Source organism: Balaenoptera ricei, chromosome 1 (genome assembly GCF_028023285.1).
Source record: "Balaenoptera ricei isolate mBalRic1 chromosome 1, mBalRic1.hap2, whole genome shotgun sequence".
Classification (NCBI taxonomy): Eukaryota; Metazoa; Chordata; class Mammalia; order Artiodactyla; family Balaenopteridae; genus Balaenoptera; species Balaenoptera ricei.
Window position 1 is genome coordinate 54,476,635 of NC_082639.1, and position 22,358 is coordinate 54,498,992.

General features: G+C 35.2%; 1 protein-coding gene across 3 annotated transcripts in view; it reads right to left on the reverse strand.

Annotated features, from left to right (window-relative positions):
* Positions 1-22,358, reverse strand: part of ITGB3BP (integrin subunit beta 3 binding protein) — an 85,346-nt gene that overhangs the window by 5,663 nt on the left and 57,325 nt on the right. Inside the window, exons 5-7 of one of the 3 annotated variants that reach the window (XM_059923968.1) lie at positions 7,589-7,652; positions 7,073-7,166; positions 6,681-6,740 (exon numbers count right to left, since the gene is read on the reverse strand). In XM_059923968.1, coding sequence (XP_059779951.1) covers positions 6,681-6,740; positions 7,073-7,166; positions 7,589-7,652 — 218 coding nt within the window. Of the gene's footprint in view, positions 1-6,680; positions 6,741-7,072; positions 7,167-7,573; positions 7,653-10,344; positions 10,601-11,657; positions 11,725-22,358 lie in introns of those variants that run through there. The other 2 variants (XM_059923960.1, XM_059923975.1) reach the window with 2 other exon arrangements.

A 22,358-nucleotide genomic window follows, 5' to 3' on the forward strand; every position in this document is an offset into this window, starting at 1 on the left:
TTGTTATGTCTTTGTTCAGTCAGATGTGCCCTATAGAAGCTATAACCTACCTCTCACTATTTAGTTAGCTATTTTTACCAAAGGTACTCAATTAAGGGCCCTCTTTATATTCACTAAAAAATATGCCCTCTCTGAAAGGTGGCCTGGTAAGTTCAACAGTGTTCTCTTTCAACAGCCTCTAACTCACAGATCTTGTTAGACTGCCTTCCTATTATTTATAAGAATAGATAAAATATAATTTCAGCTAATGTCCCTATTTTCTTTACAGACAGACAATACCAAGTTTGATAATATAATTAAAATGTTTCCACCTGAAAAATAAACAGTGAAATCTAACATGGCTAAACCTAATTATTAAGGTGAAACAGTACCTCGGTTTAAAATGGTTTTAAGGAATTCATAGCTATCAAGATCATATAATTAATTCTATATGAAAGAAAAAACTTTTTTTTTCAGAAAACAGTGCAAAGTAAGTTGTCATAGTAATGATGCAGAATAAGTGCTTAATCAAAATGAAATTAAAATAAAGAACCTACACGTAAAGTTTTATTTTACATTATAAGTAACAGCTTTGGGGCTATAAATTCTTGTTTCAACAGCCTACAGATTTGCCTGATTCTGTTTCAGAACGTACATTTAAAAATTTAGGATGAAAACTGACAAGAAACTTACTATTATAATGTGTGCTTATGTTTTATTATAATTACTCATCTTTTGTGCTAGGTTCTATAATCCTGAGGGCAGGACTATGTCTGTCTTGTTTATTAGTGTATCCCCAATGTTAGAATAGTGCCTGGCTCCTAGTAGGCATTCAATAAATATTAAATGAATGGGGCATGTAAGGAAATAGCAATTTATAAGTATTTGAAAATATCTAAATAATTCCTTTAAAAAATTCTTAGAGTGGCCATTTGTTTTTATTCATTCACTGAATATGCATTATGGACCTTCTATCCAGGTTCTATACTAAACTCTGGGACTATAGTATAGAGATAAGACTTTTGTTTGTTTGCCAAGGAGAAGCCCAGAGAGAGCCCTGTAACCAGACAATTACAATACGCTACCACATGATACATTTATAAACATTCAGACAAGTGTTGTAGAAGCCTAGAAGATGAAGCAATTTAGCCTTTTACCTAGGCGAGCTGGGGAGAGTTTCAAATGATGTGACACTGAAGGCTGACCTTAAGGAATGCGCAGGAGTTTGCTAGACAAAGAAGGAAGCAAGCACAATCCAAGCAGAGAGAGAAGTAGTAGAGAAGCCTGGCGTCCTGAGAAAGAGAGATTCCAGAGGACTGAAGCATATGGTATGAACAGTGTGAATGAAAAAGACTACTTTCTGCCTATGTGAGGTCTGAGCTGGAGGAAGAAAAACACCTAATACGTACTGATTGCCCAAGTCCTGCTTTTAACTATATAATTAGTTATATAACACTATAAATATCTGCTTTATTATTATATAGATGTGTTTAAAATACAAAAAGAAAAACAAAAAAATACAAAAACAACTTAGAGAATTTATCTAACACTTTGAGGAGCTTTTCTGACTACTCTAAGAGTTAAAATGGAAAAAAAATGTTCACCTGTCAGGTGACATAAAACCAATTCCTACTAAATGTGCCAGAATAATTTTTCTCCACCTCAAGAACAGTTAGTCTTCAGTCTGTTCATTACTATCTTTTTATAGTATTTTTATTTAATAAAACCTATTAAGACTACCATACAAATCTCTTTACTTATGCTTTTATCTTTTAACTGATCAATTTTTATATTGCTGACATCCCTTCTTCACCATTTGCTCATTTAAAAATTCATAGTATATGAAATATGTCTCTGGAGAAAATGTCTATAAAATTTGTTACAGCTGGCAAATGTGTATGAGTCAGTGATAGCACATGACTAAATGCTTCACAGAAAATAAAATTTGTTTCTGTAGTAAGCAGAACTGTTTAAATGTTATTTATTTTTATGTTTCAAAGAAAATATATTGTGAAGTGCTGCATTGATTTAATACGCAACAATGTCTGTGTACACGCTGTAGAAGGAAAATTTATGAAACCTTTGCACAACTCCTTTAATTGAATTTTCCAAATCTCTCACCACACACAAATAATCAATATCTTCTGCAGAGAAAACCAGTCAGAATTATTACGGTCTTTCGTTTCAATTTTGTTGTCATCAGCACATACAGAGCACCTGGATATTTGTAATGTCTGATAGCAAGTTATTTACACCTCTTAAACACATAATTGCTATTAAATGAGTTAAAATCTATGGTTTAAAATTTTTTACCTAATTATTTAAAAGATAAAAGCATCATACTTCTAGTAAAGTATAAAAAAATATAAATCTTGGAAGAAATTATTTAAAAGGCTTTGAAAAGTAATAAACCAGTTTGTTTTTCCTTAAATCCTAGACAAATCTCAAGTAAGCAGTCGAAATGTAGCCCTAAAAGTGATGAATAGTGTAAAGCAAAAGCGTGAACATTTATTAATAGGAAAAGGTATGACCCACATACAGCATATGTGACAACTGAATCCTTATAAAGAGCTGAGGACTACAGTTGTACATTAATGTGTATTTGTGTCACCAAAACTAACATCTCTATTTTTTATCTCCAGATAAACTAATGTTTATCTGGAGATAAACATAAGAATGTTAACATAAACATAAGAATGTTAAAGCATAGGGGAATTTTTGTTGTTTCTCCTAAAATTCATCATGTCTAAACCTCAGTGCTTTTAATATTGGAGTATTTGTTTGAAAAAAGATATTGCTTAATGTTAAGACATAACAGAAAAAAAAAGGGTAGTAGTTTTCTAGGAGTAAAATTATTTAGCTGATATGATGAATACTTTTTCAAGACTGAGTGGGGGAAAGAACAACATATTTTTAAGCTAAAAAATACTTCAGTGGGTGGTTAGAATGAAAAGGCAATATCAAGCTATTTTATAGTCTTAGAACAGAAGGAGTTTAAAATTTGTCCTGTGGTCCAAGAATTTGAAAACTTCAAAATGCTATAACCAAGATGAATTTTACAATGCAAGAAGACAGTAAGTTAGCTAAAGAAAGCCAGAACATGATAGTTTGTGCTTTTTTCTTTTTAAGGCCAGAGCTAGAAATTCTGAAATATTTTGTATTATAAACAGCTGAAACAATCAACTTTTTTGAACAATGTAAAGTTCAGATGGTTACATTTCATTTAAATTATGCATACTTCAACCTACACAATTATTCTCAAAACAGATAAAATATGTTTTGGACTGAAGCTAAGTGTCTAGATTTCATATCTTAAGTGTCTAGATTTCATATCTTGGCAACTGCTCTACAATTTGCTTACATTCTTTTAAAAAACATTTTGTTTACTGGAAGTACTAGTCACAGACAAACAATGCTGGTATTTTCTAATATCTCCAGAAAAAATGAAAATACCAAGTACAATATAATGCCATCTATTGTCTCAGGAATATTTGTATCAAGTTGTTTTATGTAGGGGTTGATTATGCAAAGTAAATAAATTTCATGCCTTCCCATGTGATGATAATGTGACATTCCATCTGTATCAACCCATTGAATGGTCATATGTTTTAAATCTTCAGCATAACAAATTAAAAATAATTTTGAAAATTCGCATCCAAATATAACAGAAAAAGAACCTTTCATTTCATTATTTTTCTAATAGTCATAAAGCCAATATTATTAAGGAAAGTGAAGTTAGGCTTACTTCCTAAGTAACTGAAAAAAGAAAGAAGCCTTCCTTTGTTTAAGAAATTTGTATTTAGCAAAGGAGGTCCTCTTTATTCATATGCTCTATCAAGGCATTCCCTAATGTGCAAGGTCCAGTTCTGAAAACTATGAAAATCTCAGTGTACCTTTTCATGTTACTGTGTATGTTTTAAATTTCCCTGGAATAGGTTATATAAAGCCTTAGAATGTGTGTCAGATGTCTATTTAATTAAAACACTAGAGTCTTATCTTTACAATTATACTTCTCTGCCTGTAATAAAGACTACAACTGATGCTAAACAAACTAGCACTGAAATGAAAAAAAATAAACAGAACTAAAGGACCAATTCAAAGGTGCAATGACAGCATAAATGTTGGAATTCTTCTGTTATTGTTTATTTTAACTATTCTGGGAAAATTTGATAAGAATCTGAATGAAAAAAAAATCTGAAGGACATTCTTTTGATAGTGAAACAAGTAATCTATTTTCATTTTCATAATTACCTAATAAACCAAATCCAAAACATATTATAGGGCTGATTTTTATATTATGTAATTTGTGACTATATAATTTCTAATATTATGGAGATTCTCAAAACATTTTAAAATTTAAATAATTCTGGGTAACAGCATAGTAAAAGAAAAGAGTAAATTAGAAATTTTTATGAAAAGCTGAAGGCTAGATGCCCAAATAAGGAATATATAAAGCAAATTAGTTTGAACTGTCAAAAAAACTAACAAAGCCCTCTTAAAATGAATGTATGAATAGAAGGGGGTGAAAGTTAACTTAGCAAAGAAATTTACATATAACGTGCATGTGTTGGTGTCCATCACCTATAACCGAAAAAAAAAAAAAAATCCCACTAATATTAAAAAATACATATATTAGGAACCAGAGAAAAAAACAGGGAAAGGTATTCTGTAAAAATATTTAGCTCAAATTCAAATTAAAAAATTCAATCTATTTTTCAGGCAATATTACTTTAAAAAATAAGTGATACACTAATGAAGATTTGAATATCTAAGTAAATATTAAGAGTTAATGTAGCTCTTGACAAGAAACAGAAATGGAAAATGACATATATTTTCATATATATATTTCTATATAATTTATATAAATATTATATATTTAATATATCTTAGCTCAGTTTTCATTTAAACCACAACAAATAATCAATGCTTATTAGAAACTTTAAAGCATGATTTAGTGATACAATCTCCTCTATGCATGAACAAACACTCAGTTCTTAGGGAACACCTGGTAATGGGCAAGTCAGTTTTAATGCCTAAAATACTAGAAAATAGTTTTAAGGCTGATCATGCAGACACACACAAAGAATCAGTATGTACTGGATAACCGAAAGGAGATGACTGTTTTAACATGTGGAAATGACTTTAATGTCTTAATAAATGTTTAGGGAAGGAAACAATACTTTTGGGAAATTTTTTCCCATTAATTATTAGCAGTGACAGTTCACCTATTTGTTCTACAATTTTCCTTTCCTCATTTCTCAAAACTTGGCACAGGCCTAATGTAAAGCCTAATTCTAATTAGTTCTAGGAAATTACAGATTAAAAAAAAAAATTACAGCATTGCCACAGAATATATAGAAGAAAGATTTCCTCTAGTTGGGAAATAATAAATATTCCAATTTCCCATTATGATCCTCTAAAACTTGTCAAGTTAGCAGAGATTAAAATCACTGAAAACCAGTTACACATTATAATCAAGTTACACAGCATTAGAAGAGATCTCAAGCCTTTTCTAGGAAAGAGCTGCTTTCATGCTCTTAAATTCTATGGATCCTAATGGGAGTTAGCTGCCCAACTGAATGGCTCAGGAAGCCTGCTCAGTTCCCTTCCCACATGAGTTTTGGAGGAGTTTTTCCATGGCTGCTGCCCTGCCATGACCCAGTTGGCCTTCGGAACTGACCAGCAGGGAATCCCAGCTCTTTCCACGGCAAACTCATCGCTGGCTTTGTTAAAGATCCTAAACACAGACTAACATACTAGATTGGTTGAACCAGTTTCAGCTACGCCTTGTGTTTGAATCTGAGAGCAGGGATGACTGGATGATTTCATTTGTTTTAGGAAGAGACAACATGGAAAAATGCAAAGACCATACTTTTTGAGGTAAGACTGGTCTTTAGTTGGAATCCCTGCTCTGACACTTAAGTAGCAGCGTCTTTGGGCAAGTTACTTAATATTTTTCTGTGTCTTTGTTCCTTATCTATAATGACAATAATAGCTATCTTGCAGGGTTGTTGTAATGATCTGCTGATCCTAGTATTGGGAACACAGTAATTACTAGTCCTCAACAAATGGCAGTCATTGGTACTCAAAAATGGTAGACTAAAACATGGCTATCCACTTCAAGGCCTACCTCCATCTGCAGAGATTGTCAAATGGCATTCATGTCAGTAATATTAAAATCATCCCTCTTAAGTTGGTCTAATGGTTTTAATATTTTATAGTATTTTGCTTACTGAGGTATGAATGTGCATGTGTTACGAGAACTTAAAATCTGCTAATTTAGTTTCCCATACTGTGAAATGCTCCAAGGTATAAGAGTTCACAGTAGATCAAATGTCATTAATAATCTGAAAGTTTTCAGAACACTGGTTACAAAGTAACTTTTCATGTTTTGTGGATCTTTCTAATTCACCATTAAAAGCTGCCATATATTAATGCGTTGTTGCACCACTTTGTCTGTATTCTCAAAAAGAACTTTTGATAGAAGAAAAAATTTAACTCTTGAACCGAAAATTGTATTTCAAAAGTTCAATCATCAGGGAAGCTGATCTTACCAGACACGGTCTTTTGCTAAATGCAATATAATGTTTTTCAAATGAGATTCGTGGTCTTTTAAAAAAAGGGCCCATGATAATTGGTTGAAATGGTAAAATGAGATGAAAGGATCTCTTTATGTAATAAATTAAAACACAATTCTTTACCTTTGTTGGGAAGTCCTGAATTCTTCTTTTCAAATAGTTTTTGTTTTGTTACTTTTGTCACTAAAGGAAAAAAAAATCTCACATTAAAAATTAATACGGAATATTAAATAATTTCTCATTTTGGAAGAAACAACTTCATAAGAAACAATAATTTCAAGCAATACATACTTATAAATATCAAGTATAAAATGCAATACCTTATATCTTTTTTAAAGAATGAGAACTGCTTTAAAAAAAAGCCTAATACCAGTTACCAAGGTACATTCTTTCCCTTCACATTCAAGAAGAATCCCTGAAATAACATATCCTGGCAAAAGTTATGTGGCTTCCTGTTCTAAGTTTGCAAACAAGTAATAGAGAGACACAATCAAAAACTCATAAATTTCTCTTACTTAGGTCTTTTGTTTTCTGCATTTCTCTTTTTAAGACACATGATGCATGGGAGATACCAATGAGATTTTCAAGCTCTCTACTGTCCTCCAAAGCCTAAAAGAAAGTCATCTTAAATGAGTTAAGTTCTCTACAAATATAATACTACTGACAAGTCTAGTGAAAATACAGTACACTGCTTCCTTCATATGAAAAACTTAAACTCTATGATAATGAAATTTAACTTTTTCTGTTAGGTTAACTATTGCAAGCCTTAAAATACCTGAATAAAAACAATTTATTAACTAAAAAGACTAAACATAATTAATAAATTTACTTTTAAATGTGAAGAAGCCAGATATTACTAAAATATTATGGTTAATTAATGTTCATATATGAAAAGAAGTTCCCATGAAAAGTAAATTGAACATATCCCCTGTAAGTTCTTTCTGGGATTGGAGTCTCCTATTCTTTTTCAAATAGGGTAACAGAATATGAAAAATTATATGCCAAAAAAAGCAAACCTGTATATTACTTAAATTTTGCATTATTTCCATGAATTCGTCTGATGATTTCTCAACTTTAGATAGCAACACCATGAATCTATGAATGAAGAAAAAAATATTCAGCAAGATCAGGCACTTTCAGAGCTTTAATTCTTTTGAAAGCATCTTTGATTCAGTTTTCTAATCCTTTTCTTTATATTTTTCAAAGTGGTAAAAGATGTAAATGCTCCTCCTTCATGCTTTCATTCCTTTACAAACAGTATATTTTACCACCCATCCTGTCCTTTGGTGTTTCACTTTCTCATTCCCACTAAGCAGTGGGAGAGAAGATGTAGCTGGCTTGTCCTTTCTCCCCCATACCACTTTGAGAAAACTAATACATCACCATCTCCTTATTTACCTAGATCTAAGCCTATGAATCAGTGTTACCCAGTGATCTTCTTTACTAAAAAACCAAGTCTTTTAGCTTTAATATATTTCAGTGTGACAAAGACACAAAGGCACTCTTTTAAATTTGAAAACAGAGAAAACTTCACTTTGTAATTCTACCTTCCTTCTAAACATATCTCTAGTTAGCATATTAGCATTCTGGAAAAATCTTAGGTTTTTAAAATATTTTTATAACTTTATATCACACTTTCTTGCCTTAATATAACATTACACACACACAAACACACACATATTCATGTGTCTATAATTTTAAAAGCTGCACAATATTGTACCTAGTGAATACACCAAAGATGATTTAACCATTTCCTTATGGCTGCAATTTTAGTTTCTTTTTCAATTTTAAGATCTCATAGCTGTGTATGATAATCTATACCAGTGCAGTCTAACAAAAATATAATGCAAGCTACATATGTAATTAAAAATTTTCTAGTAGCCACATTAAAAGAAGTAAAAAGAAATAGGTGAACTTAATTTTAATGATATATTTAGCCCAATATATCCAAAGTATTACCATTTCAACATATAATCAATATAAAAATTATTCGAGATATTTTATACTTACTTTTTTTTTCAAAATTCAGCGTATACTTTACACGCATAGCACATCTCATTTCAGAATAGTCACATTTCAAATGCTCATTAGGCATGTGTGGCTGGCTAGTGACTACTGTTTCGGAGAGCACAAATCTATACCATCGATTTTATGAGAGAAACTAGATATTCTCTTTAAATGCTTTTCAAAATCACATCAGGGCTTCCCTGGTGGCGCAGTGGTTGCGAATCTGCCTGCTAATGCAGGGGACACGGGTTTGAGCCCTGGTCTGGGAAGATCCCACATGCCGCGGAGCAACTAGGCCCGTGAGCCACAACTACTGAGCCTGCGCGTCTGGAGCCTGTGCTCTGCAACAAGAGAGGCCACGATAGTGAGAGGCCCGCACACCGCGATGAAGAGTGGCCCCCGCTCGCCGCAACCAGAGAAAGCCCTAGCACAGAAATGAAGACCCAACATAACAATCAATCAATCAATAAATAAATCTTTAAAAAAAAAAAAATCACATCAGTGTTATCCATTAACATTTGTGTGCTATTAAAAAATAAGACAAATGTGATGTTAAATGTACATACACAATGAATATGAACAGTATGTTTTTCTTTTTTTAATTAATTAATTTTTTGCTGCATTGGGTCTTCGTCGCTGCACGTGGGCTTTCTCTAGTTGCGGCGAGCGGGGACTGCTCTTCGTTGTGGTGCGCGGGCTTCTCATTGCAGTGGCTTCTCTTGTTGCGGAGCACGCGCTCCAGGTGTGTGGGCTTCAGTAGTTGTGGCATGAGGGCCCAGTAGTTGTGGCTCGCAGGCTCTAGAGCGCAGGCTCAGTAGTTGTGGTGCACGGGCTTAGTTGCTCCGTGGCATGTGGGATCTTCCTGGCCCAGGGCTCGAACCCGTGTCCCCTGCATTGGCAGGTGGATTCTTAACCACTGTGCCACCAGGGAAGTCCCTGAACAGTATGTTTCAACTAAGTAAAATATATATCTAAGTATGCAACAAGGAATGGAGAGAAAGCATTATGCAAAAGCTAAAAATTATGTGAGGATATTGGAATTACAGGTCATATTCTTTCTTTAAAAATTTACCTTTATTATTATGCATTTTAAATTAGAAGTCATCTATCTGTCTGAGGCCTCAACTGCTCACCACTGGAACCTCAGTTTGTGACAGTATCATAAAAGGATTCCAGCTCCTCCAATTGAGCTCCAAAAGCCTGAAGGAGCAAGACGACTTAAGTGACTCCCACCCAGGGCTGGGAACCTCCAGCTTCCCTTATATTCTACGTAAGCCTACTAAGTGCTTCAGAAGTGCAAAGCTGAGGCAATTAAGCTACTCTGCTATGAGAAGGAGTCCTAGGGGCTCTTTTCATTGCATCCCTTTCCTGGGAGGATTGGAGGGGCAGAGCCTCTCCACACTGTCTTATCACACCTTAAGGAACTGATGCTGTTCCCTGTCTACCCTCAGGGAATTGTGTGGGAAGGGATGGGTCCTGCAGGGTTGCCATCTTGAATGACTCAAAGGAGCTCTGTTCAGATAGAGTAAGATGTGAATGGTGCCCCCAGGAGCTGTGCTATGTAGCATCCCCAACAATCCTGTTAGTAAATCTCTCTCCCAAGTTAAGATAGTTATCCAGCAGCTAAGCAAACTGTAACCTTGGAGTTTTTGGACTGAGTATCAATTCACTGAGTATCAAGATATTCTTCACATGCCTAAGCTACTTTTGCAGGGAAACTTGCCTCCACTGCAGGACCAAGTAGAGTAGTGGACACTCCATCACTCTTGTAATTTTTATTTTAATTTCCTTTCCTTTCCTCCTCCTCCTCCTTTTACTTCTTCCTAGGTGAAATCAACTCCTTTTCCCATCTCGGTGGCAACCAAATTCACAGAATGGTTTTAAAACTGTCATCCAACTGTTAAATTTTGAGAAATTCAGGAAGTGTGTTCTCCATTTCTACATCTTCTGACTCAGTAGACAGGCTTCATAATCTTTGGAGATAAACTACTTGCTGAGCAGCTTTTGGGAGAAGAATGGTTGCCACTGTCTTCATCCTAGAGAAAATGGCAATTTTTATATTTAATCCCATTGTGCTGGAGACTAGATTTTTATTGCTGCTAACAGCATTTTCTATATTTTCAATGGATGGTTCAAACTGTACTTTGTTGCCTTAAGACAGCATCACTGTTTGCTTTAATATCATCTCGATGTCCCTTCACTAATTTACTTATTCCTGCCTGCAGAATACATTTCTGTTACAAAATTTCCAAGTTACTGTTGCTCCCTCTTTCAAGTTGGTGAGTGAAAGTGTCATCAGTAGGTGCCATTCATATTTTATAGAACACTACTCCTTTCGTAAACAGATTTGCCTCTGGCTGGACTAAATTGGATCAAATCCTTCATCTTATAATGACCATTGCAAGCTATGCAGATGTTGATGGGTACTGCATCCCGATATCCAGTGACTGCTGCCAGCTTCATGGCATCCTTATAAGATTTGATCACATCCTATATTATGGCCAAAGACCACCGTAGTACAACTTGAGAAATCTGAAATCTTGGTCCTCCTTGAATGAATCTTTTTTTGTTTGTCAGTAGAGTAAAAGTCCAGCATCATCTTTTTTTTTACCAACTAGTATTTTTAAAGTGTCTGGGTTAGTCCTCTAAGATACTTTTAAAAAGAAACTATGATCCAGTTGCTCCGGCACAACAGAAAGCTGTTCACGTTTTGACATGTTTTTGCCAGACTGCCTTATGTCAGGGCAGATTCTTACGGTATGTTCACTATTAATATCTCTTTTTCTCTTGAGAAAGCCACATGCCAAAAATTCAGGGTTTTCGGTGCCTTTTCCAATTTGCCTAGAAAAGTCTCACGTGAAGTTCAGAGTTCTCTCATTTTCCCCAAAGAGGAAGTCTTATTATTCTGAAGAACAACTGAAATTAGATGCTTCGACCACATAAAATCCATGGAGGGATGTATCCATTAATTATGCTTTAAATTTCTTCCACAGTTTCAAGCAAGTCATATGTAATGTAACTTTCAAAACTATCATTCTGCTCCAATTGTTTTTTTTCCCATCTTGACTGCTTTCAATTATTTTCCATTCTTACCTTCAAATTTAGCTTCATCATTTTCCTTTTCTCCATAAAGTTCCTCAGATATATTCTGAGGGGAGAACTAAAAGAATAAGGAGAAACTATCATTAAATTGGTGCGTCTGACTAAAAATTGCTGATACAGGTGATTAACTCAGCTGTTGCTGTGCCATTCTAGACATGGAAGAAGGGAGGCAAAGGAGATAGGAAAGGAGCCCACTAATGTCTTCAAGATTCCCTAGCATGCGACCCATGGTGCCTACTGTATTAACTGTGCAGGCACTGTGGGTGTAGTGAGAGAAGAGGAGAAACGTCTAAAAGCCATAACGGTCTTTAAAGATCCTGATTTCCCCCTTTCTGTAACTTCCAATTGTTTGGCATCTGTCTTCCTCACCAGATTGTAAGTTCCATGAAGGCAAGGACAGTCTCTACTTGTTTACGTTATAAACCAAGTTACCTAGCATGGTGTCTGTAGTATGGTAGATATTATTTGATGGATCAATGAATAAAATAAAAAAGACCTAGTCCAGTGAACATCCATTCCTAGATCCAAGTGAAATATGCTCATCTTTTATTTTTTTCTTTCTTTTACGTCCTTCTGATCATAGACTTCATAGTTCATCAGTTTGTTACATCACTGAGAAAGCTGGGTGGGGGTAACAGGGAGATGCTGGCCAAAGGGTACAAGGCTTCATTTATAAGATGAATAAGTTCTGGGGATCTCATGCACAGCACGGTAGCTATAGTTAAAAATACTATATTGTATACTTCAAATTGATAAGAGAGTAGATCTTAAGCATTCTCACCACCAAGAAAACAAGGTAACTATGTGAGATGATAAATATGTTAATTAACAATACTGTCATAATTACTTCACAATGTATACATATATCAAATCATCACGTTATACACTTTAAATATATATCTTTTATTTGTCAATTATATTTCAATTAAGCTGGAAAAAACTTGAAGAAAAAGAAAATTTTCTCAGTCCCTTAACCTGCCACACACATGCGTGTCTAATACGTAATCCTGGATTTCCTACCTATTTGTTTTATTCATTCCTGGCCCAAGCTGTGAGTGCTAGAGAAAACTTACAGCACTATTGATGGTCAATATTACAAGTACATATATGATTTTGCTGGGCCCCTGATGCTGTTTAACTCTCCTTTTACTTAATGAATATTGTCTCTTTTACAAACCATTGCTCAAAGTAATGGTCTAGATCAATCTCCACTTCCTCCATACTGAAATTAAATTCAAATATTCAGATTTCTGCCTTACTACTCTACTAACACTATACTCTCATAGGCCACAAGTGAACTCTTAATTAATTCCATTACTAAAAACTTATTTGAAAGTCACTACCCATAAGAGACTGTATTATTATAAAATCTCAAGAAACCTGAGAGCTGCATGTACATAACAGGGATAAAATCCTCAAAATTTTCTTTTCTTTAAATTTATTCTAATTTTTCTTTCAGTTTTATTGAGATATAATTGACATGCAACACTATATAAGTTTAAGGTGTACAGCATAATGATTTGACCTTCCTACATCATGAAATGATTACCACAATAAGTTTAATGAACAAGTTTTTCTTTATTCTCACAATATTATGTATACACTACCAAATGTAAAACAGATAGCTAGTGGGAAGCAGCCGCACAGCACAGGGAGATCAGCTGGGTGCTTTGTGACCACCTAGAGGGGTGGGATAGGGAGGGTGGGAGGGAGACGCAAGAGGGAGGAGATATGGGGATATATGTATATGTATAGCTGATTCACTTTGTTATAAAGCAGAAACTAACACACCATTGTAAAGCAATTATACTCCAATAAAGATGTTAAAAAAAAATGTCTTATACAGAAAAAGGTTAATCCATCACTGAACCTCTATTTACCTAACTCTATTAATCTAAATTATTTTGGATGATGATAGCTGGATTATAAAAATGAAATATATTGCTAACATTTTTTGAGCTCTTTCGAAATACAAAGCATAGTATTTATTACTTTACAAGCTGTATCCCGTTTAATCTTTAAAACAACTCTCTGGGGACTTCCCTGGTGGTGCAGTGGTTAAGAATCCGCCTGCCAGTGCAGGGGACACGGGTTCGAACTCTGGTCCGGGAAGATACCACATGCTGCGGAGCAACTAAGCCCGTGCACCACAACTACTGAGCCTGTGCTCTAAAGCCTGCGAGCCACAACTACTGAAGCCGGCACGCCTAGAACCCGTGCTCCGCAACAAGAGAAGCCACCACAATGAGAAGCCCGCACACTGCAATGAAGAGTAGCCCCTGCTCGCCGTAACTAGAGAAAGCCCACGCGTAGCAACGAAGACCCAACAAGCCAAAAATAAATAAATAAAAGTAAATAAATTAAAACAAAAACAACAATAACAAAAAAAAACTCTGTGGTAAATATTATCTCCATTTTATTGGTATGGAAACTGAAGCATAAATAAATTATTTAATTATTCAAGGGTACACAATAAGGAGCACAGTCAGGACTTGAACCCAGGTGTTTTTTTTTCCTCTTTATTTTGAGGTAATATTGGTTTATAAAATTATATGTTTCATGTGTACAACCTTATATTTCCACTTCTGCATACACTACAGTGTGCTTACCACCAAAAATTTAGTTTCCATCTGTCACCATACAGTTGATCCCCTTTATCCATTTTGCCCTCCCTCTGTCCCCTCCCTTCTGGTAACCACTCTGTTCTCTGTATCTACATGTTTGTTTTGTTTAGTTCATTTATTCTGTTTTTTTGTTTCTCTGTTTTTTATATTCCACATATGAGTGAAATCATATTGTATTTGTCTTTCTCTGACTTATTTCACTTAGCATATACCCTCAAGGTCCATCCATGTTATCACAAATGGCAAGACTTCATCTTTTTATTTTATGGCTGAGTAGTATTCCATTGTATATATATATGCTATGCCACATCTTCTTTATCCATTCATCCACTGATGGGCACTTAAGTTACTTCTATAACTTGGCTACTGTAAAATAATGCTGTAATGAACATAAGGGTGCATATATCTTTTTGAATTAGTACTTTTGTATTCTTTGGATAAATACTCAGAAATGGGATAACTGGATCATATGGCAGTCCTATTCTTAATTTTTTCAGGAATCTCCATACTGTTTTCCAAAGTGGCTACACCAATTTACATTCCCACCAACTGTGTATTAGACAGTATACTCTTTTGACATCAGTCTTAGCAATATCTTTCTAGATATATCTTCTCCAGCAAGGGAAACAAAAGCAAAAATACATCAATGGGACTACATCAAACTAAAAAGCTTCTGCACAGCAAAGGAAACCATCAACAAAATGAAAATGCAACCTACTGAATGGGAGAAGATATTTGCAAATCATATATTCAATAAGGGGTTAATATCCAAAATATATAAAGAATGCATATAACTCAACAACAACAAAAACCTGATTAAAAAATGAGCAGAGAAGCTGAATAGACATTTTTTCAAAGAAGACAAAGATGTCCAACTGGCACATGAAAAGATGCTGAACTGAGGTGTTTCTGACCTATGTTTATAATAATATTTCCCAAAGCGTAACTCACCACTGGCATCAAAATTCCTTGGTGAGACTGGTAAAGATACAACTTTTTAAAAACTAGGCTGCATTCAAGATCTACTAATCAAAAAAAAAAAAAAAAAAAAAAAAAAGATCTACTAATCAAGAATATCACTAGATGGGGCCTAGAAATACGTTTTTCCAGGAGATTCTTATGCACATCAAAATTAATTAATGGCATTTTCTCTGAAGAAAGACTGGTTAAATAAAAAATCTGAACAATATAAAAAATTGGACATTTCTTGTCAAAAGAATTTTTTTTCTGTATTTAGGTCTATTTATTCCATTATATTCGCAAAAGCTTTCTCAAGGAGGTTTTCTTTAGCTGTTCCTGTAGCTGTTTTTCTCTTTTTTAATTTTATTTTGGAGTATAGTTGATTAACAATGTTGTGTTAGTTTCAGGTTTACAGCAAAGTGATTCAGTTATACATACACATGTATCTATTCTTTTTCAAATTCTTTTCCCATTTAGGTTATTACATAATACTGAGCAGAGTTCCCTGTGCTATACAGTAGGTCCTGGTTGGTTATCTATTTTATTTAATTTTCTTTTGAATTTTTGAATTTTATTTTATTTATTTTTTTATACAGCAGGTTCTTATTAGTCATCAATTTTATACACATCGGTGTATACATGTCAATCCCAATCGGCCAATTCATCCCACCACTACCCCACCCCCCGCCGCTTTCCCCTCTTGGTGTCCATATGTTTGTTCTCTTCATCTGTGTCTCAATTTCTGCCCTGCAAACCGGTTCATCTGTACCATTTATCTAGGTTCCACATATATGCGTTAATATACGATATTTGTTTTTCTCTTTCTGACTTCCTTCACTCTGTATGACGGTCTCTAGATCCATCCACGTCTCAACAAATGACCCAATTTCGTTCCTTTTTATGGCTGAGTAATATTCCATTGTACATATGTACCACATCATCTTTATCCATTTGTCTGTCGATGGGCATCTAGGTTGCTTCCATGACCTGGCTATTGTAAACAGTGCTGCAATGAACATTGGGGTGCATGTGTCTTTTTGAATTATGGTTTTCTCTGGGTATATGCCCAGTAGTGGGATTGCTGGATCATATGGTAATTCTATTTTTAGTTTTTTAAGGAACCTCCATACTGTTCTCCATAGTGGCTGTATCAATTTACATTCCCACCAACAGTGCAAGATGGTTCCCTTTTCTCCACACCCTCTCCAGCATTTCTTGTTTGTAGATTTTCTGATGATGCCCATTCTAACTGGTGTGAGATGATACCTCATTGTAGTTTTGTTTGTTTTTTATAAATTTATTTATTTATTTATTTATTTTTGGCTGCTTTGGGTCTTTGTTGCTGTGCGTGGGCTTTCTCTAGTTGCGGCGAGCGGGGGCTACTCTTCGGTGCATGGGCTTCTCACTGCGGTGGCTTCTCTTGTTGCGGAGCACAGGCTCTAGGCGTGCGGGCTTCAGCAGTTGTGGCTCGCGGGCTCTAGAGTGCGGGCTCAGGAGTTGTGGTGCCCGGGCTTAGTTGCTCCGCGGCATGTGGGATCTTCCCAGACCAGGGCTCGAACCCGTGTCCCCTGCATTGGCAGGCGGATTCTTAACCACTGTGCCACCAGGGAAGCCTACCTCATTGTAGTTTTGATTTGCATTTCTCTAATAATTAGTGATGTTGAGCAGCTTTTCATGTGCTTCTTGGCCATCTGTATGTCTTCTTTGGAGAAATGTCTATTTAGATCTTCTGCCCATTTTTGGATTGGGTTGTTTGTTTTTTTAATACTGAGCTGCATGAGCTGTTTATATATTTTGGAGATTAATCCTTTGTCCGTTGATTCAATTGCAAATATTTTCTCCCATTCTGAGGGCTGTCTTTTCGTCTTGTTTATGGTTTCCTTTGCTGTGCAAAAGCTTTTAAGTTTCATTAGGTCCCATTTGTTTATTTTTGTTTTTATTTCCATTACTCTAGGAGGTGGATCCAAAAATATCTTGCTGTGATTTATGTCAAAGAGTGTTCTTCCTATGTTTTCCTCTAAGAGTTTTATAGTGTCTGGTCTTACATTTAGTTCTCTAATCTATTTTGAGTTTATTTTTGTGTATGGTGTTAGGGAGTGTTCTAATTTCATTCTTTTACATGTAGCCGTCCAGTTTTCCCAGCACCACTTACTGAGGAGACTGTCTTTTCATTGTATATCCTTGCCTCCTTTGTCACAGATTAGCTGACCAAGGTTATCTATTTTAAATATAGCAGTGTGTACATGTCAATCCCAAATTCCCAATCTATCCCTCCTTCCTACTCTTCCGCCCTGGTAACCATAAGTTCTCTCTCTAGGTCTGTGAGTCTGTTTCTGTTTTATAAATAAATTCATTTGTATCATTTTTTTTTTTAGTTTCTGCATATCAGCAATATCATATGATACTTGTCTTTCTCTGACTTTCTTCACTTAGTATGATAATCTCCAGGTCCATCCATGTTGCTGCAAATGGCATTATTTCATTCTTTTTAATGGCTGAGTAATATTCCATTGTATATATGTACCACACCTACTTTATCCATTCATCTGTCAATGGACATTTAGGTTGCTTCCATGTCTTGGCTATTGTAAATAGCACTGCAATGAACACTGGGGTGCATGTATCCTTTCAAGCCATGTTTTTCTCTGGATATAGCCCAGGAGTAGGATTGCTAGATCATATGGTAGCTCTATTTTTAGTTTTTTAAGGAACCTCCATACTGTTCTCCATAGCAGCTGTACCACTTTACATTCCCACCAACGGTGTAGGAGGGTTCCCTTTTCTCCACACCCTCTCCAGCATTTATTATTTGTAGACTTTCTGATGATGGCCATTCTGACTGGTGTGAGGTGATTTCTCATTGTAGTTTTGATGTGCATTTCTCTAGTAATTAGCGATGTTGAGCATCTTTTCATGTGTCTCTTGGTCATCTGTATGTCTTCTTTGAAGAAATGTATATTTAGGTCTTCTGCCCATTTTTTGATTGGGTTGTTTGGTTTTTTGTTATTGAGCCACATGAGCTCTTTGTAAATTCTGGAGACTAATCCTTTGTCAGTCGCATCGTTTGCAAATATTTTCTCCCATTCTGTGGGTTGTCTTTTCGTATTGTTTATGGTTTCCTTTGCTGTGCAAAAGCTTTTAGGTTTAATTAGGTCCAATTTGTTTATTTTAGTTTTTATTTCCATTATGCTAGGAGTCAGCTCAAAAAAGATATTGCTGTGATTTATGTCAAAGAGTGTTCTGCCTATGTTTTCCTCGAAGAGTTTTATAGTACCCAGTCTTTCATTTAGGTCTTTAATCCATTTTGAGTTTATTTTTGTATATGGTGTTGGAGAATGTCCTAATTTCATTTTTTTATATGTTGCTGTCCAGTTTTCCCAGCACCATTTATTGAAGAGACTACCTTTCCTCCATTGTATAGTTTTGCCTCCTCTGTCATAGATTAAACGACTATAGGTGTGTGGGTTTCTGGGCTTTCTATCCTGTTCCATTGACCTATATTTCTGTTTTTGTGCTAGTACTATACTGCTTTGATGACTGTAGCTTTGTAGTATAGGCTGAAGTCAGGCAGACTGATTCTTCCAGCTCTGTTTTTCTTTTTCAAGTTTGCTTTGGCTATTCAGGGTCTTTTGTGTCTCCATACAAATTTTAAGATTTTTTTGTTCTAGTTCTGTGAAAAATGTTATTGGTAATTTGATAGAGATTGCACTGAATCTGCAGATTGCCTTGGGTAGTATAATCATTTTGACAATATCGATTCTTCCAATCCAAGTACATGGTATATATTTCCATCTGTTTATGTCACCTTTGATTTCTTTCATCAGCTTCTTATAGCTTTCAGACTACAGGTCTTTTGTCTCCTTAGGTAGGTTTATCGGTTCTTACCCTCTTGTGGGCAGGGCCATGCTCAGGAAGACTTTAAGCAGCCTGACTGCTGATGGGTGTGGCTACGTTCCTGGCCTGTTCGTTGTTTGGCCTGATGTGTCCCAGCACTAGAGCCTATGGGCTGTTGGGTGGGGCTAGGTCTTGGGGAGGAAATGGCGATCTCCAGGAGGGCTCATGCTAATAAGTACTTGCCAGAACTGCTGCTGCCAGTGTCTTTGTCCCCGCAGTTGAGCTACAGCCACCCCCCGCCTTGGCAGGAGACACTCCAACACTAGCAGGTAGGTCTGGCCCAGTCTCTTATGAGGTCACTGCTTTTTTCCCTGGCTCCTGGTGCATAAGACCTTGTGTGTGCCCTCCAAGAGTGGAATTTCTGTTTCCTCCAGTCCTGTGGAATTCCTGCGATCAAACCCCACTGGTCTTCAAAGCCAGATTCTCCTCCCGTTGCCAGACCCCCAGGCTGGGAAGCCTGACTGGGGCTCAGGACTTCCACTCCTCTGGGAGAACTTCTGCAGTATAATTATTGTCCAGTTTGTGGGTCGCCCACCAGGAAGGTGTAGAATTTGATTTTTTCGTGATTGTGCCCTTCCTACCATCTTGTTGTGGCATATTCTTTGTCTTTGGATGTACGGTATCTTTTTTGGTAGGTTCCAGCATTTTTTGTTGATGGTTGTTCAGCAGTTAGTTGTGATTTTGATGTTTCTGTAAGAAGGGGTGAGTTCACATCCTTCTACTCTGCTTTCTTGCCAGACAGTGCATATTCAAGTAGTCCCTGTAGCTAGTTTTTAATTGAAAAAATTTTTTCTTATTGTGGCAAAATATATATAAGATTTGCCATTTTCACCATTTTAAAGTGTACAATTCAGTGGTACTAGTTACATTCACAACATCGTACAACCATCACTACTATCTATTTTCAAAACTATTCTATTACCACAAACAGAAACTCTGTAACATTTAGCAATAGCTCTTAGCCTCTGGTAATCTCTGATCTACTTTATGTCTCTTTGAAGTTGTCTATTCTAGATATTGCATATAATTGGAATTGTATAATGTTTGTCCTTTTGCATTTGGCTTATTTCACTTACCATATGCTTTCAAGGTTCATTGTGTTTGTAGCATGTATCAGAACCTCGTTCCTTTTTATGACTGAATAATTTTTGTACATGGTGTAGAATTTTGATAGGCACTACACTGAATCTGTAGATCACTTTGGGTAGAGGTATTGACATCTTAACAAATTAAATCTTCTGCCCATGAACGCAGGCTGTCTTTCCATTTATTTAGGTCTTCTTTAATTTCTCTCAGCAATACTTTGCAGTTTCCAGTGTACAAGTCTTTCACCTCTTTGGTTAAATTTATTCCTAGGTATTTTATTCTTTTAAATGCTACTGTAAATAGAATTGCCTCCATTTCCTTTCCAAATTGTTTACTGCAGGTGTATAGAAACACAACTGATTTTTGTGTATTGATCATATACCCTGTAATTTTGCTGAATTTGTTTATTAGTACTAGCAGTTTCTTGTGCATTCTTTGGGAGTCTCTCTCTATAGGATCACATCATCTGCAAATAGAGATAGTTTTATTTCTTCTTTTCCAGTTGGATGCCTTTTCATTCTTTTTCTTATCTAATTGCTCTGGCTAGAATTTTCAGTAAAATATTGAATACCAGTGGTGAAAGTGAGCACGCTTGTCTTGTTACTGATGTTTGGAGGAAAGTTTTCATTCTTTCCTTTCAAGAATTTTAAACAGTTGAAAATGGAAGTAAATACTGGTTTGCCTCTTAGTCTTTGATCACCTACAGGATATAGGCATAACTATATCTTCATCGTAAGCTTTTGATAAACATTTTCAACTAACTTACCCCCAGAGACCCTCATTTAAGCAGAAAATGACCCATAAGTCAGTATTCTTGTTTTTTGATTAAATACTTAAAATACAGTAAAGAGAAAATCAGAATTCTGAAATGTGGTTACTTGTCACAATTAAATTGTATAGATAAAAAACAAAAAACAAAACCCATTTATGGCATAACATTACTTTTAAATAGGTCTTATTTGGATTAGTATAGAAATAAAAGTTACTCTTCTGCTTATAAGAGAATAAACCAGTGATTGAAAATACACTTTATACAGCAGGAGGGATCCTTGTGGTGACAGGACTATTCTGTATCTTGACTGTGGTGGTGGATACATGAACCTACTACATATGTGATAAAATTGTATAGAACATACACACATATATGAATGAATATGTATTGTAAAATTTAGAAACCTGAATAAAGATTGGTGCATTGTATCAACATCAGTTTCCTGGTTCTGATATTGTACTACAGCTTTGCAAGATGTTATCATGTCAGGAAAGTGGGAATAGGGTACACATGATCTATGTTCTACTTCTCAAAATGACAAACCTACAATTATATGAAAATAAACTTTATAGAAGGACAGTCACCATTACTGCATTTTTTGTAGCAGTGCCAGCAGCAGCAAGAAATTGCAAAGAGGAAGAAAAACCAATGGCAGTGAATTATATATTTTCCTTTTAGAGAATAAAGAATATGGAAGTTCACATAAAATATTAATGTGTAGGTGTTTGTTTAATTTATAAACAAACTTTATCGACATATTGAGCTTTATTGACATGTCACTAATTGCCTGTCTTCTGGGAAAAAAAAATTTACCTAAAACACGGAACTATATTTTCCTGCTGGAGAATTCTTACATTTAAAACTTGCCAAGTCGATTAACAGGCAGTGATTTCAGGACATATTCGTAAGTGGAAAGAGCGAAGTATGAAAGAGTATAAATTGTATGCTATCTCTGTATAAGAAGAGAAATGAGATAAAATAAATGAAATGGCTTAATTTTATAAAAATAAACATATGAAAGGTAAACCAGAAACTAATTAATTTGGTTACTTATAGGGACTACACAGAAGGAATGCAGCAGGGAATAGTAACACATCTCTATGTATACTTTTTTGTAAAGTTTTGACTTTTGGAACCATATCACTTGTTTTACATAGTCAAAAAACAAAAATAAAAAAGGATGAGAAAAAAAATCAAAATTGCATATAAACATCAACAAGCTAACCTAACTACTTCACATGACTGACTAATTCTTCATATGGAGAACTAATCCAAGTAGTTCTGAACACAGTAATTTGACTATATACCTTCAAACTAAAGACAAAAAAGAATACAAACAAAAATGCTTTTGTAGGT